Source organism: Pelecanus crispus, chromosome 13, assembly GCF_030463565.1.
Source record: "Pelecanus crispus isolate bPelCri1 chromosome 13, bPelCri1.pri, whole genome shotgun sequence".
In the NCBI taxonomy this organism is placed as follows: Eukaryota; Metazoa; Chordata; class Aves; order Pelecaniformes; family Pelecanidae; genus Pelecanus; species Pelecanus crispus.
In genome coordinates, this window is record NC_134655.1 from 7,537,283 (window position 1) to 7,553,495 (window position 16,213).

At 45.3% G+C, this 16,213-nt stretch overlaps 2 protein-coding genes across 4 annotated transcripts; one reads left to right on the forward strand and one right to left on the reverse strand.

Annotated features, from left to right (window-relative positions):
- Positions 1-949: 949 nt before the first annotated feature.
- C1GALT1C1 (C1GALT1 specific chaperone 1) lies at positions 950-2,965 on the forward strand. Of its 2 annotated transcripts, none has more exons than XM_075720651.1 (2): positions 950-971; positions 1,490-2,965. In XM_075720651.1, the coding sequence occupies exon 2, from the start codon at positions 1,495-1,497 to the stop codon at positions 2,449-2,451; it is 957 nt and encodes a 318-aa protein (XP_075576766.1). In that variant the 5' UTR covers positions 950-971; positions 1,490-1,494; the 3' UTR covers positions 2,452-2,965. The 2 variants fall into 2 exon arrangements, with proteins under 2 accessions (XP_075576766.1, XP_075576765.1); XM_075720650.1 differs by lacking the exon at positions 950-971 and adding an exon at positions 1,276-1,374.
- A 2,798-nt stretch (positions 2,966-5,763) lies between these two features.
- Positions 5,764-15,969, reverse strand: MCTS1 (MCTS1 re-initiation and release factor). Of its 2 annotated transcripts, XM_075720679.1 has the most exons (7): positions 15,910-15,969; positions 12,894-13,046; positions 11,318-11,470; positions 10,504-10,601; positions 9,285-9,418; positions 8,171-8,238; positions 5,764-5,988 (listed from the first exon to the last, which is right to left on the reverse strand). In XM_075720679.1, exons 2-7 carry the CDS (start codon positions 12,938-12,940, stop codon positions 5,907-5,909), a joined length of 582 nt encoding a protein of 193 aa, XP_075576794.1. In that variant the 5' UTR covers positions 12,941-13,046; positions 15,910-15,969; the 3' UTR covers positions 5,764-5,906. The 2 variants fall into 2 exon arrangements, with proteins under 2 accessions (XP_075576794.1, XP_075576795.1); XM_075720680.1 differs by lacking the exons at positions 12,894-13,046; positions 15,910-15,969 and adding an exon at positions 12,239-12,280.
- Between the last annotated feature and the right edge of the window lie 244 nt (positions 15,970-16,213).

Genomic DNA, 16,213 nt, shown 5'->3' on the forward strand with positions numbered 1-16,213 from the left:
TAAAGGAAAGAAAAAGTTATGTTAGTGGAAAAATGTTTTGGCTTTGCTCTTTAGAGGTTAACTAATCTCACGCATGTGTTGTGCTCTATGCCAGCGGAAAGAAGTGTAGCATGCTTCCGGCACAGCTTATTGCATCAGTTTGGAAATTTAGGGCAGTATATCCAATCGGCATCAGTGGATTTGATCCTGGATATAGGTTAAGGCCGGTTGTGCCTTTCCTTCGCCATCCTGTCCCCATAAGTACATCTTCTAACTTAAAAGCAGCGAGTTCGCGCTAGAAACTTAAACCGCTTTCCCTGTTCGTCACGTAAATACGTTCACAGAGAGAGAGATTCAGATGGCGCTGGCAAACAAGAGGCTAACCAGCCCCGGCCAGCGTCGCAGCCCTGGCAGAGGAGCAGCAGCAGCAGCAGGAGCAGCCCTGGGGCTTTCCTCCACAGCTCCCGGCGCCCTCCGTGACTCCGGGCTGGGCCGCGGCTCCGCCGGCAGCGCCTGCAAGCGGCCTTACCCCGCAAGATGGCGGGGGGGGGGGAGGTGCCGCCACGACGGCTGCTCCTCCGCCGGCTCCAACCGCCCGTCGAGGCGGCCCGTCCCGCCTCTGCCTAAAGGCGAGCGGCAGCGCACGGCCCCGAGGCTCCCGCCCCGCAAGCCAGCCTCCCCGGCGGGACCCCTCCTGCCCGGGAAGGCAAGGCGCGGGGAGGCGAGGCGAGGCGGAGGCAGGACGCCGTGAGGCGGGCAGCGAGGCGGGCAGCGGGGCTCGCCGGCCGCGGGCGGCGGCGGGACGGGGCGTGCGCCGCGAGGTGGCGTCCGCGCCGACAGGAGGCGCCCGCGCACCAGCGAGCGGGCGGTGCCCAGAAGGGCCGCGCGCGGCGCTTCCGGCGGAGAAAGGAAGGGGCGGGGCGGGGCGGCGGACGCTTCCGGGGCGGGGTGGGGCGGGGCGCGGCTGCCGGCGTCCTGGCGCGGCGGCCCCGGTAAGCAAGCGGCGGCGGCGGGCCCGGCCGCGGGGACAGGGAGCGCGCCCCGCCGTGCGCTCACAACCGGCTGAGCGGTTGTAAGGCTCCCCCCGCGCTCCGGATGTCTCGGGGGACTGCGGCGGGCGGGCCGCGCCGCCTTAGCGGGGGTCGCGGGCAGGGTCCCGGAGCGCGGCGGGGAGCGGGACCGCCGGGGCTCTGCCCCCCCCGGGGAAGCGCCGCTGCGGCGTCTGGGTGCTCCGGGCGGGCGGTGGGGCGGGGGCCCTGCGGTCACGGCGGTAGAGCGGGTCCGGCCGGGGTCCGGGGCCCCTCCCGCGGGGGTCCGTCCTACCGTTAGCGGGAACGAGAGCCGGCATTGGGAACTTTCTTTCTGCCACCTCTTTCCCCAGCGTTGTCCTGGCGCGTAAGTTGAGGGAACTGCAGCTGCATTTAGAGCTTGGAGAACGTATGAAAGCCATACGGAATCTGCAGTAGTAGACTCATTCCTGTAAGTTCTTAATGGTGCGTCTCCTTTCTAGGAAAAATGATTTCCGAAAGCAGCTCCTTCGTGAAGGGTGTGGTGCTAGGAGGAGCCTTCTGCATGTTGGTTACGCTCCTCGGACATACCAAAGTGGGCAACGGGACTAAAGCGCATCACCACGAGCACCATCACATCCAGGCTCCCAACAAAGAAGATGTCTTGAACCTTTCAGAAGGTGAACGCATGGAGCTTAGTAAAAGTATCGGTGTTTATTGTATCATCCTTGTGAAACCGAAAGATCTGGGGCACTGGGCTGCAGTGAAAGAGACATGGAGCAAGCACTGCGACAAGGTGGAATTCTACAGCTCTGAAAACGTCAAAGTGTTTGATTCTGTAGACCTCAACACAAATGATATGTGGGCGATGATGAGAAAAGCTTACAAGATAACATATGAACGCTATAAAGATGAATTCAACTGGTTCTTCCTCGCATATCCAACAACATTTGCTATTATTGAAAATCTCAAGTATTTCTTACTGAAAAAAGACCCCTCGCAGCCTTTTTATATAGGCCATACTGTGAAATCCGGTGACCTCGAGTATGTAGATGGTGAGGGAGGAATAGTCTTAAGCATTGAATCGCTAAGACGACTCTCCCGTGTTCTTGAAGACTCTGACAAGTGTCCAGAGCAGGGAGGTATGATTTGGAAACTTGCTGAGGATAAACAGCTAGCAATCTGCCTGAAGTATACTGGAGTTTTTGCTGAAAACGCGGAAGATTCAGAAGGCAAAGACGTCTTTAACACTAAATCGGTCGGCACTCTCATTAAGGAAGCAATGTCTACTCACCCTCAGCAGGTGGTGGACGGCTGCTGCTCCGACATGGCCATCACGTTCAGCGGCCTGGCCCCCAACCACATGCACGTGATGATGTACGGTGTTTACAGGCTGAGACCCTACGGCCACACGTACAACGATGCACTCGTCTTCCTTCCGCCCGCAGGCTCGGACAATGACTGATGTCTCTTCAGAGAAGACCCGGAACCGTGGAGTCGGCTCTTTTCATGACATGCATTTGTACTGACAGATTTGATTTTTGTATCTGGTGGTACTGGTGTACGATTTTTTTTTTTTCTTTGCACATTGAGGTTTGGTAAAGCTCTTAATTTTAAAAGTGGAAGGAAAACTTTTTTCTAAATCTTTTATACAGAAATGCTTCTGGCTTTTGACAGTGCTGGAATGAAATGATAAAGTTGTTAATGTTTACGATAAAAGGAAATTAAGTTTATAGGGGGGGTTTATACATGTAAATATTTATTAAGGAAGACTCAAACGAGCTTTAGTCTACTGTTACAAATATATTTTTGCAAGACTTTGATTCTTTTAATTCTTCCAGGCATTTCTAGAATGTCTTTATATCTTTCTAAGATGTACCAATAAAACTGACTACAGATTCAGTCTCAAAGACTAACTTTAAGCTATTTCCTTTACACTAAACTACACAAAGTTTGAGCTATGCCGTTTGTGTAGCAGCCATCACTTTATGTACAGCCTCCTAACCCAGTAAGGAATTAGCAGGAAGCAAGCTGACAAGAGATCTGTTAGGAAGTTGCAGCAGAGTAATAGTGACCTTTGGACTGCTGGTTTTAAGTAGACAAAAGAAAGAACTGTTATTTGAGTAAGTTTTAACATGGGCAGGTATCCTGTTAGCACAAGAGTAATTGCACTTCATATATAAGTGTTTTCACTCCTGTTAGTGGTCCTAATAGTATTTACAAGGAGGAAGTTGGCTAACTGTCAATACAAATGTAGTGTAGATATATTTACAGATGTTTTTAACACCAAGATGCAGAAAGAGCAACAGGGGCTTGCGCTCCCAATCTTTGAATATTATGCAAAACAGGTTACATGCACAACACAGCAATATGCAGAACTCCCCAATATGGCAGGGGGGTGGGGGTGATGGGCTTGGGTTTTAGTGGTGGTGGGTTCTAGGGTATTTTTGTTTGGATTTTTGTTGGGCTTCTCTTTTGGTTTTTTGTTTGGTTTACAATTGTGTAAATTGAAATCAGTTTTATACAAGTTACCAGGAAACACTCCCTTCCAGTCACAGCAAGTGGGAATAAACAGCACCTCAATATTTATGCCATTTAGAATTCACTGACCAGACCCGGATGTTTCAAGACTTAAGGAAGGTACTACATCTACCTGCTACACCTAGGACTATCGTAGCCTTTGTTGTTACTACAATATCCATAGAAGACCTGTTACCTCACCTTTCTTCAACAGACCATTTGTAATTCCTCATCCTGTCCCAAGCTGCAAGGGACCACATGGGGAAGTGAAACAGCTGCTTCAGAGCTAATGAGAATATCCACATCTTTTTTGTTTTAAGCATCAGGTCCTTCATTTTTGACAAGAATGGTAAGCCAACTGCTCAGACCCCCCCAAGCAAGCTAGCACAGGTCAGCTCTTCCAGAAGGTGTTCCAGGTCTCACCTTTTGCACATTCTCCTCCTCCATGTCAGAGCTCAGCTGACATAGCAAGACAAACCTGTACATGGTAGCTGCCAAAAACCTAGATAACACTTAAGTTCATATTTTTGACAACATTTTGCTAAATTGGTACACAATTTAAGCATGATTTAACTTTATCTTCTTACAGAATCATTTTTAAAAGGTTAGATCCACAGTTGGGAATACTCTGACAAAGCCAGGCAAAGAAAGTAAAATTCTGATTTCAGTGGTGTTTCTGACAAAGACAGTTCTGATCCCACTGCAACAACAGCAGTCATAGGGCAAGTCAAGGAAAAAGAATGGGAGTTAACAATTCAAACCAGAATAAATCTCATTTATCACAGATCTGAGAGATGCTGGAACACAACAGGAAGAGACAAGATGGAAGGGGAAAAAGCAAGCCACAGAACTCAAGACTAGCTTGTTTTACACAAAAAAGAACCACTGAAGCACAAAGTGATTCCCCATAGCATTAACAGGAAATTAGTACATTTATAGCAGTCTTTAAGATGCATAAAAACATCCCTTAGCATTCTGAAGGGGAGGTCTGAGGTATGACCAAACTTTTTTTCTGCAACACTGCTGTAATCTTCACCTTAATGTTTGTCTTCCAGATTTACCCTGTCATTTTCAAAAATACAATCTTTTAAATTTCTCCTGTAAAATTACTTACAAGTAGCACATATCAGGTAACATACTCCATCTCCCATGTCTTAATTTGACTTTAGAATGGGATGGAGAACACCTCTGCCACTATCTTCTGTAAAGGTCCCAGGGCAGGGAAACCAAACATGCAGAACAGCACCGAGGCAAGGCACTTGCATACAAAATTATGTTCTGCCATTATAAAATACAAGTGTTAGAATAGAGACTTGAAATATTAATAAATGCTTCCAGAGACAGAGTTATGAGTGGTAGACCTTAAAGTTTCCTTAGTTTATTAAATGATTCCATGGGACAGGCTGTTTTCCATAGGCATAGCTTTGGGTATGCAGCCGCTGAACAGAGTGGGATTATCCAGACAGACAAATACATAATGCTCTTTAACCCGTTCTGTAGACGTACATACACGCGGCCGTGCGCACAAGCCAAGATCTCTTTTGAGGTTTCACCTGAAGAAGCTGCTCCTGGCTACACCAATAACTGTGTTTTGCTATCAAGCCTTTGTTAAACAGTGATTTTGTTTCTGCTCCTAAAATAAGGCGGCCAACAGGGAGTAGAGTATCAGGCACCAAATTGGCACACACTCCGTTTGGAGTGCGCCCACCATTACTATAAATTCCACTATAAGGAGAGTGATATCAAATAGTGTTGGCAGGTAGAAATTTGAACATATATATATATTCTTCAAATATGAACTCGCATAAAGGAATTTCCAAGTCCACGTACCAGTTTAAGTTCATAAATCCTATACAGATAAATGTGTATTAAAAAGAGAAAATCCTTAAGTAAAATACTGAAGTTAATGCTGTTAATAAATTAAGTTAACAAATAAATGTCAAAAAACCTGATTTCTCCACATTCAAGAAACAGGTAGACTAACAAGATCTTAATCAGAAGAAAAAAATCTGAAGTGTCTCAGAGGTTTTATAAACCTTATTAATTATATTTCACATAGGCTTTATATTACTTTTTTAGAAGAGCATAAAAATGTAAACATTTCTTGGCTTTTTCCTCCTTTCTGTTTGAAATAGTCTACTCACAGTCCATGCAGGATCTTTCCATCAGATATCTTCAGTCACTGAAGACTTAGGTTTTAGACAAAACAAAAGAACTGTAACAAAAAGAAATCTAGAAAACTATTGTAGCCTAACAGTACTTTCGCATTCACTTGATTTATTTAGCATAGCCACAGAACAAAATAATTTGTACATTCAGTCACATTAAAAACAAGGAATTACAAAGCAGTCCACATTTAATCTAAGTGCATTCCTTTGGAGTAACACAGTTCCTTTTGTTTCACTTGTATGTCTTCATATGCCAAAGGCCATCATTTAAATAATGGATATTTTCGATACCAATTCCTTTGTTGACTTTCTCACTGTAGGAGGAAAAAGGTACAGAAGTATTAGCTAGGTTAAATATTAGAGCAGTACAAAATGCAGTATTTAAAGTAGAAAATGCAACATTTGCCAAGCAGAAGGGGAGAAGCTATCATTCACCAAGTCACAATGTTCAACAGCAGGTGGACTAAAACCAATATTTGTCATTACATGTACCCACATTGCTGAATGATAAGAGGACAATATTTGCCTTCCACGTTTTGTCAACAACCTTCCACAATATTTTTAACTACTTCTTTGTGGGAGGCAGTTCTTCAGACAACACTTCTGCTACTTTTCTTAATTTTAGCATTTCTCTATCAAAGTAGCACAGCAGTTGTAAGTGACTCTCCCTCTCCTAGCACAGGAGGTGGTGTAACATGGCTGGAATATGGAATTTGACAAGTTCTGGTTCAAATGTGCTGATGACACAATCAAATGCAGGTGAGCTGCTTTGCTGCTAGTTGCAGGGCATCTACCCACTTAATAAAGAATTATAAGTGCTAAATTTATGTGCCAAGGACTTGCAGCATGTTACAGACATACTACCCTTCTGTATCTTCTGAGTCTTGTCACCCTTTAAAAATTATTGGTTTGTGTGTCTGCATTGGATTTGTGTTTGTCTTTTTTCCAGTACATTATTCCATGGAAAAATCTAGTTTTGTCACAATAAACAAGACAAATCTCAGTCTATGACTAAGAACAAGTTTCAATCCCCTGGAGAATATAATCTACTGTGTTTACGCTAAGTGTTCCATTACTTATACAACTTGTCCAAAAGTAATCAGGAAGCAAAATACTGCTACGTTAATTGCATTAACACATCATGTATCATAATCACACCAAGTGACTGAAATCATACTGTTCCACAATTTTCTGGCTTAAACAATATCACACAAAAAGCACGCTAACAGGCTGCACAGATCATTATAATTTCTTTTTCCTCTCCAGTTCATGTTGCTTCTCACAGGAACAGGATATTCAGCTGCGAGGCTGCTGAATTTGAAGTTAGCATTAAGAATACAGATAATCTTGGTTTGCAGTGATAACAGCAGATCACTGCAGATGCAGGACTGGGACAAAAGTAGCTATTCTTTCCACCTACTCTTGGAGTCTTTTGAAGGCACTACAAAGAATCCTAAGGAATGTAATTCCTCAACAGCTACAACAGGTCCAAATCAGGTTGCTGCAGTTCCACTCTATCCCTGTCCTCTGCAATGCATTCCCACCTCTCTCCCTTGTGCTACCATTACGACTTAGGACTGCAGAGTGACCCAGTACAGGAAATAATCCTGCTGATTATTTTCCCCACAAGAAAGAGTGACTTGTTTTCATCAAAATCAGCTTCCTCACCCACACAAGTGCTAGACGGGGCTGCAATCAACACAGCCCAAACCTGCTGGGTGCATCTTACATGCTGCTGCAAGACATTATAGAACTTAAAATGACAAAGTGGTTTAGCTACTTATAATTCAGCACTATCTGAATGCTAAGACCAACTAACACCTATTTCCATTTTCTGTCCCTTTTGCTTCTCAAATAGTTTTTGATTGATGTTTATCCCCTGAACAGACCTCTACATTTCACAAGAAGCTCAGCTGAGCTAATAAGCACATCAACCAGGAATGCTGCATGTGGGTACAAAGTAAAGGAGAGAAGGCCACAGAGAAAAGCCCAGATGGTCAACCAAGTACCAGCAGGACTTTAGTCTCGGCTGTCCCTGCAGCCAAAAAAATAAAAAAAAACCCCACACACCAAAACAAAACACACACTTCAGTGTTTTCAACCCCCTCAAATCCAAATTACATCTCTTGCCCAGCCCAGGTAGTAAGTACTTTATACAAATATTTCTTTGTTCAGCAAGATCTTCGAGAAAGTATGATCAGAAAGCAAGAAATACTAAAATTCAGCAGTAGTACTAATGTTGTGCATCTTAAAATCCATATTCACATGAAAAGAACTATTTTGATTCCATTTGGTAAACAAATAAGTAAGGAAGATATTCCCTGCCTCCTCTTCTTTCCCTGAATAATCAACAAAATGAAATCTTAAAATATTCTGTACTTGAACGACATATGCTGCAACAGTGATGCAATAGCCTTGACAGCGGTGCTTATATTCCAAACTAACATAGGAATAATGACGTGGGACAGGTTATATTTCCATTTTTAAAACACTTACATGTCCTCAGCTGACATCTTCATTACTCCCACACATAATGCATGTTGTTTTCCCTCTGCCATTATTGCCTAGAAATTACTGCTAAGGAAAACAGATTTTTTTAAAACTATTTCAGAAAAGTAAAAGCAATATGAGGAAACAACTTTCCAAAAAGTTTCAGAATCCCGTGCTGAACTTTCACCCTTTTAGTAATTCTAGAGCTCTAGCTCTTAAAAGATAAGCAAAACAATGCACTGCATTTAACAAGTGAATCACAGTGTGTAGAACAAAGCACATATTTATGAACTTCGAACAGCAATTACAGAAAAAGATCTTTCAGCGCTACATTCCACTTCTTCCTTTGTGCCTAGCACTGAGAGATGATAGTCTCACCCTTTCTGGAACAAAACTGTACATTTGTGGGGCCATTTTAGAATCCAAGGTACAGAAGAATTGAGACACAAATCTAAAAACCAGAATACTGAGATCAAACATGTCCTTTTCAAAGCTTAGCAACACATGATGATAAACTGCTGATCTTTTCCTACAGCATCTAACTAACAACAAAAGCAGCACAGCTTGGTATCATTAATGCTGTATTTGCTCAGGGTTCCTTTCTCAGTAATATAATAAGCAGGAGTGAATTAGCATACTTTCCCCATTTTACATATGCTAATTTCATCAGACACAGAGAGCAAGTCCTGACTACAGCAAAGCTGATCCTAAACACCTTTCCAAATTCCCTAGGAACAGGAGCAAATTCTGCTGTAACTGAAGGAGATACAAGATTGATTAAGGAGGCAGGGGACAAATTATACTGTACCTCATCTATTTTTACAGTTCTGCATAAAATCGCAAAGGAGCTCCACTTATCAATTAGATTAATGGAACAGCATCCCACCCAACAGCACAGCAGGAACAGTTACTTGGTTTGGAACATCACAGTAAGTAAAAAAAAAACAATTTTAACCTGGCCAAATAACATCTGAACCTCTGCAGCTCTTTTCAGATTACTAGTTATTCCTGAAATACCATTAAAATGCAAAGTAATTCAGATTATGATCAGCTGGGAACACAAGAACAGAAATCTAACTCATCTCACAGCAAGCAGTAATTCATAGTTGGAGAAGGATACAACAACAGTATCAACAGCAGCAGGGTAAAGTTTTGCTCCAGGAGACGTCAGGCCAGGGCACATTATATTAGCTCCACTTAGCACAAATTTAATGGCGCCTTTATCAACCTGCTGATGTGGTAGAATAAATGGGTCTAGGAGGGGAAAGATACAGCATTACAATTAATACAGTAAGATGACAACATGAATAACTCATCATCAAGTCTGTTTAGATGAGGCAATTAGATACATAGTGCACTGTGAGGCTAGGAAGTTTGAGAAACAATTACTGGAGCTCCTGCTGGGCTGTACTGTCCTGAAAGGACACGAGTACCGGTCTCCCAGACCACATCTGTTATCCGAGAACCAATGGATAATCCAACACTAGGCCTATGCCTCCTGCACAGTCATATACTAAGCAACAATTTTAACAAGTTCCCCCAACAAAAACAATCACACAAGTGCCCACACACTAAGAGGTCTTAAAACCCTCAAGTTCCATGTATAACCTCTTACATGAAAAAGAATCAGTTTAATGTTAACAGGGCAAAAAAGACAAAGATGGACAAAACTCATGAAGGCTGTCAGCTCTCCAAGCCATCCTTCAAGTGCACACACCTTCTTGAAGTATTTCAAACATTGAGATTTGACCGAGTAACATTTTTAGGGACACCTATGCTCATCCAAATCAGAGTAACACAATCAAGCAAAACAGGAAGAACAACAAGAAAAATAATGCAAGACAATAAATCATGAAAAGTAAAAAGCATGCAGCATAAATTCTTACAGGAGACAAGCATACATTACATCATTAAACTCATGATTAAAGAATATTTTTCTAGTAAGAACCTAGAACTATTTGGAAGGAAGCAAAAAGGGTTTAGAGGAAGACTTAAAAGAACAAAGATAGGGAATAAAACAAGGAAATTTAGATCTCTGTCCTAGGGAAACCTCTCTCAAGATTTTTTGCATAACATTGCACAATTTAATTCTTAGAAATCAAAGTTTAGATTGCTTAACATATAGCATTACAATAATTATGGGGGAAGCAATCCATATAGGCACCTGAAATAGCAAAGCAATGATTCACAGTTGAGAAGGTATACTGTATCTTTAAGATCTATGCTGGAATATATATGCACATAAGCAGTAAGTTCTTTTTAATTCAGTTCTACAGAAGCCCTGTGGAATCATGCGCTCACCCCTCTCTCCCCACCGCTACCATCCTCAGGAAACTTACATTTGTGAAGCAACCTTAGCGTTGGGTAAAAAATCCCTTCTCTTTGTCTGAAGAACAGCAACTCCCCATTCACAGTGAGGATTTCTATATGTTCATGACTGCAAGATTAAAAAAAAAATTCCAATAGCCACTTAACCCTTTTATAGTTTAAATATTTCACTTCAAAGAACCTAGTCAATCTTGGCATCTGAGAATTAAGACAATCAATTAGCAAGAAAATTTAAAACTAAAAATACTTTTTTTTTTTTTTTTTGCTTCTTCTTCAGCACTGGCCTCCTGCACACCTCCTTCCCCATTAAAAAAAAAAAGAAAGAAAAAAAAAAATCTACAAACATCCAGCTGTTCGCAAAGTGCATTTCTTTGGGGTTTTTTAAATGCAATACAAAGAGCAGACAAGAAGGCATCAGCAAAAATATGCTACCCTCTATTTTAGGAAAAAAAAAGAGAATCCAGATAATACATGGAAGCCCAAAAATAGTAAGAAAAGGCTACTGGAAACTATCCAAACAAGTCTGAGCTTCCATATCCATAAAGCTGAATGCCTCCCTTCTACACCAGGCTGATCCCTGGAGAGTCCCTGAATATGTTGCACGTTTCCTACTAAGCAGCACTTTTGTTTTCCTCAAACATCCTACTAGCATGCCTTCAAGAGCATGATGAGCACATGCAAACTTTCTGGTTTGGCCATAACATGGACTATTATCTATTAAGAAATTATAGATGCTTTTCAAAAACACTAGGTTCATCTACTATGCAAAATAAAGGAAGCAATCCTATCACCTTGGAAGAAAAGATTAAGAGAGCAGAAACTTACCATCTTACTATTTTGACTGGGTCTTTCTTTGGCATAATTTGGTTTAGCCATGGTTCAATAACAGGAAACTGGTCTATCAGCTGATTCTTAATACCTTTAATAACTGAAGTCTTCAGCTGGATGCAGTTTGATACATTCTCCTTTTCATCAAATCTGTCAAGCAAGTGAAAGCATTTCAGAAATGCACGATTTGCTGCCCCAAAGATGCCACGTTCTTCAGAAACATTTACAAATTCTCTGTAACACCTTAGCAGTACCACATCTAACCAACTCTCAAATCCAGGATTTCATGAGGCTTAAATTTGTCCCCTGGGACCTTCCTGGGGGAAGGCAGGGAGGTTCCCCCTAGCAGGCTGTCTTTGTGCCTAAACTTTGCGTACATCCACAAAACATGTTTTTAGTCTCACAGATACGCCTTAGCACACAGCGTTATTTCATCCAACTCGCAGAGCAGACTTTGCTGGTAACACCAACAGCCCTGTTCAGATGTATTTGTAAGCGTCCTTCACCTTTACCACAGACGTACGAGCTGCGCTTTGCACTACCCTTAAGTTTAGACAAGTCAATGACTCCGCTCGCTTTTTAGGTTTTTTTTTCTTTTAACAAGCGAGTGCCCCAACAGCCCAGGCCACGCGCAAAGCTGCGGGGCGGCGCTGCCCCGCGGGCCGAGGGCGCGCCCGGCGCCCCGGGGAGGCCGAGGCGGCCGCGGGGGCCGGCGGGGAGCGGGGCCGGCCCCTCCCGCACTGCCCCGGCCCCAGCCCCAGCCCCCGAGCAGGGCCTGGCCGTGCCGGTCCCGCGGGCGCAGCGGGCCGAGCCCCGGGACAGAGGGGGCGGCGGGCCCGCCCCGGCCCCCCTTCCCCCACCCTCCACGCCGCCCCCGAGCCCCGGCCTGGCGAGGGCGGCGGGTCCGGCCCCACTCACTTCTTGAACATCCTGGGGGCGGTGGGTGCCGGGCGGGCGAGTGCCTGGGGCCGGCGGGCGGCGGCGCGGGCACCCACAGCCTCCGCGCTCCCTCACACGAGGCTGCCGGCCCTTCCTCCCCTCCCCGCCGCGCCGCGCCGCGCCGAGCCGAGCCGAGCCGAGCCGGAAGCGCCGCGCGCTTTACGGCCTGTCGCGCCGCTCCATGACAACGGAACGCGCGCGGCGTCACCGGGGCGGGCGGGGACTGCAACTCCCAGGGGGCGGCGCGGCGCATGCGCACGGGCGGCGGCCGAGGCGGCCCCGTCCCATCCCGTCCCCCGCAGTCCCTCCCAGTCCCCAGGAGCCTGCGCTCCCCGGGGCGGCTCATGAGCGGGCTGCCAGGTCGCTGTTCGGCCCTTCTCACCACCCCCGGTCTGATCCGGTATCGCCATTCTCCTGCTCCTGACACCGAGCAGCGTGGCTTCCTTCTACACGGCAAAACTGCCGGGAAGGACAAACTCCAACTTTAAAACTGGTCGTTTCTCAAACATCGGCGCACCAGTTTAAAAGTGTTCAAATTGAGGAAAGAGGCTTTGCCTGTGGTTTTCCGAGGCGCAGGTAAAAGCCCGCGTCTGTCAGAACGCGCGTACAGGCCAGGCGCGGGGTGAGCGGTTACCTCCTTTTAAGATGTTTGGGGTGCTCTTCTGCCAAACCACGGCCCATCGCACAGGAGTGGCGGTATTAGGCTTTCGCAAGAACTCAGTGCTCCTTACTTGCAGACACGGCACTGTTCTCCCAGGTAGTATATCACTTTTCATGAAAAGAAATCCTTCAAAAGAAAATCAAAGTGCTAATAACTACTAACATCGTTGAAACACGAAATATGTTGAACGGGAAAAAACACAGCCACCTTCAAATTAGCAAAGCAGAAGCTATCCGCCCCCCCTAGTTTCACAACAGGACACAAGATCCTGCTTACGGGACTCTGAAAAAAGGTGCGTTTCTCATCAAAGAGCACCTACGGGAGCCGGCCAGGGAATTGGTCAGAGGTGACGGTGCCACAACCTTAAATGTGGAGAAGGAGCAGAAGAAACCCGGCTTCCAGCGAAGATCCCCACTGCCAGACAGAGAGCTGGGCTCTGGTGAAGACGATTATACTGCATAGTGTTCATTAGACTCGAATTAGGTTTTGCTTGGTGACGTAATTGTGAATGTCAATAGAAAAACATAGAGGGAATTTACCATACTGCTTTTTAACTCTCTGAAGAGCAGATAGGCATCTCTCTTTTCTTTAAGCAGGTAGCTGCTCTAGAAGCATACATACAGGTAACAGCCCTATTTCTTTTTAGGGTAATGAAAATGTTACCACCAGCATAAAGGGGAGAAGAGAGAGGACATAAAAGACTGGGTCATCATTTATGCTAACTACCAAGTTCTTTTTTTCTATACAAAACACATTAGTCAGCTTTGATACTATAACAACTAACTAAAACATAATACTAAAGAGTTACATCAGTCATACAAAGTAAAATCAAGCCTTTATACGTGGTATCGTTTATTCAAACAGTGAAATACAGAGCCAGGAACACACTAGTAACTTTTTAAAAGGATAGGAATGAACTATGGCATTATATAAATATTCAGGCATTTAACTCATGAATGCCACCTCCACCTACTTTGTAGCATCTCTAAAAACACTAAGCTATAATCAAGATTTCAATTTGAACTGAAACACAGTGACATTGCTCGAGCCCAGATTACAAAGTGAGAGCAGGAGTTTATCACACCAACAAACTATTCCATACATTTTTTGTGCTCCTCAGAATAACTTTTATTAAATAATACTTTGCCAAGTAAACGATCTTTGCAGGTGTGCTCACATTTTTAAAAACTGTAGTAAAAAATTCATCATACTCCCACCTCGAATGTTGGAAACGTAAGGTAAACTTTTACCCTCAATGACTCCCGATAAATACGGCACATCTCTGAAACCTTCCAAACCACTGGTTTCATGCTAGCCTAAAACAGCAAGATTCATTCCTAATTTTCAAAAATGGCCTTTTGTCAACAGGTATCTCTTATCTCCATTCTTCTGCTACTTTAAAGCACCTGGACCACTGGCTCCCTTCAGGGCTGAGCTAACCTTAAGTCTGGTCTCAACATCTCCACCTTCTCTTCCAAATTATCTTTGTTGGCATAGCTGCAACGACTTCAAGGCCAGCTAACTGCTTGCGTGATCTAAATTTGCTTGTACAAATGATTTTTGAAGGTGGGTCCGAGCACCTCGACTGGAATTTTGTAATACGGCTCTCTTGTTATTCTTCAGCCTCACCACCAAAAAGCTGGAGACCTTTGCTCTGGTTGCAACGTCACTTTTAAGTAACAGAATTTTAAAAGCATGGTGCCCAGATAAGACTGACAAAGCAAGATGCACATCCAGCAAATGGCTTTACAACCCCTCCAACTCCGAGAGGAACCACCCTTCAGGATCATACACTAAATAGAAAGGATTTAGAATCTCTTCCCCTGTACGTTTCAGTGGGAAAAGGGCAAAATCCATTGCACCTGGCTCCCTCCTGGGTCCCCAGTACCTTACCTTGCCTTCACCCGCTCCCCCACATATCCCAGGCCATGACTGGTCAGGAGCTGAGTATTCTGACTGATGGGGCACAGTCACTGACTCTGCCCCACCTGAATGACTGCATGGACAGGATAACCCTCCTGCTTCTCCAGGAAAAGGGACACTTTCATGTCTCCTCTTTTATAAATCCAATGGGTTTCACAAATCAAGAATCTGTAGAAATTTAAGATCTCTTACATCTCTACGCCTCTTACCTAATTTGGCTTAAGTGAACATGACAGTTACTGGGAACAGAGGAAAACCTGACAGCATAATCATATTCCGTTTTATTTACTTAGCAAACCTGCTTATTTCTGTTACATCTGACTTGAAATGTAATGTATTAGTGCTTGGGAACTATGCAACGTGTTCTAAAGCCAGTCAAGACCAGACTGAAGCTTTGTTTGGTTTTCTTTTTTATTCTGGAAAAAGTACTTTTCTACACATCACTAGCATTAGGTTTCAGGCCTCAGGAGCTGCCTGGCAGTTACTCAGACAGAAAACACGCTCTAGAAAAACCTCGGTAAAATTATTCATCTCTCTCTGAACCACAGTTTCTGTCAAGACAAGTTAGCGTATCTTTTTCTATCAAACACAGAACTGCCAGCAGCCTTCCCCCGAGGAGCTCTGCTGTCAGGAAGGCGGGTGTCAGCTCTCGGCTGAAGTCCTTGGAGAATCTCCTCTGGAACAAAAACCTCATCGCTCCTTTTGTTACTTTTTACGCAGCTATTTCTCAACAGTGATGGAATCCTCACAACGCCCTCGGAGAGCTCATGTTTCCTTTGGTAACGGATAGGCCGGCATCAAAAAAAGAGCCACTAAAGGGCCACAATTTCTATTTTTGCTTCCAGACGTTTAGAAAAGAAAAGAATCCTAGGTTTTAGCCCAGTGCAAGTCCACATGTATTAAGATCATACGAAGAAGTTGACACTAGATGACTGGTTACAAAGAAACGTGAAGAAAACTCGTTTCCAAAACACGCCAACAGGCCGCGGCCCCGGGCTTGACCGCGGGCTCCGAGCGGAGCACCCGGCCCGAGCGCTAACTGCACCCCGCGTCCATCCACGTTTACCTCAGCCGGAAGTCCCTGCGGCAAGCGAACGGCCGGACTTCGGCTTCCTACGCGTCGCTGCCGGGCCTGCCCGGCGCACCGGCACCGGCCGGCCCCGGTAGGGGGTCAGCAGGCGGCCGCCGGGCCGGGCCGGGCCGAGGCGGGGCCGGGGCCGCCGGCGGAGGGGAGGCCCCGCCCCCCGGTACGGGGCGCGGCGAGGGCCAAGCCCGGCGCCCCCCCCGCCCCGCCCCCTCCGCGCTCCCGCCACGCGGAGGGCGGCGGCCACGCCCCCTTCCCGCACGACGCGCCCCTGCGCCGGCGCGCG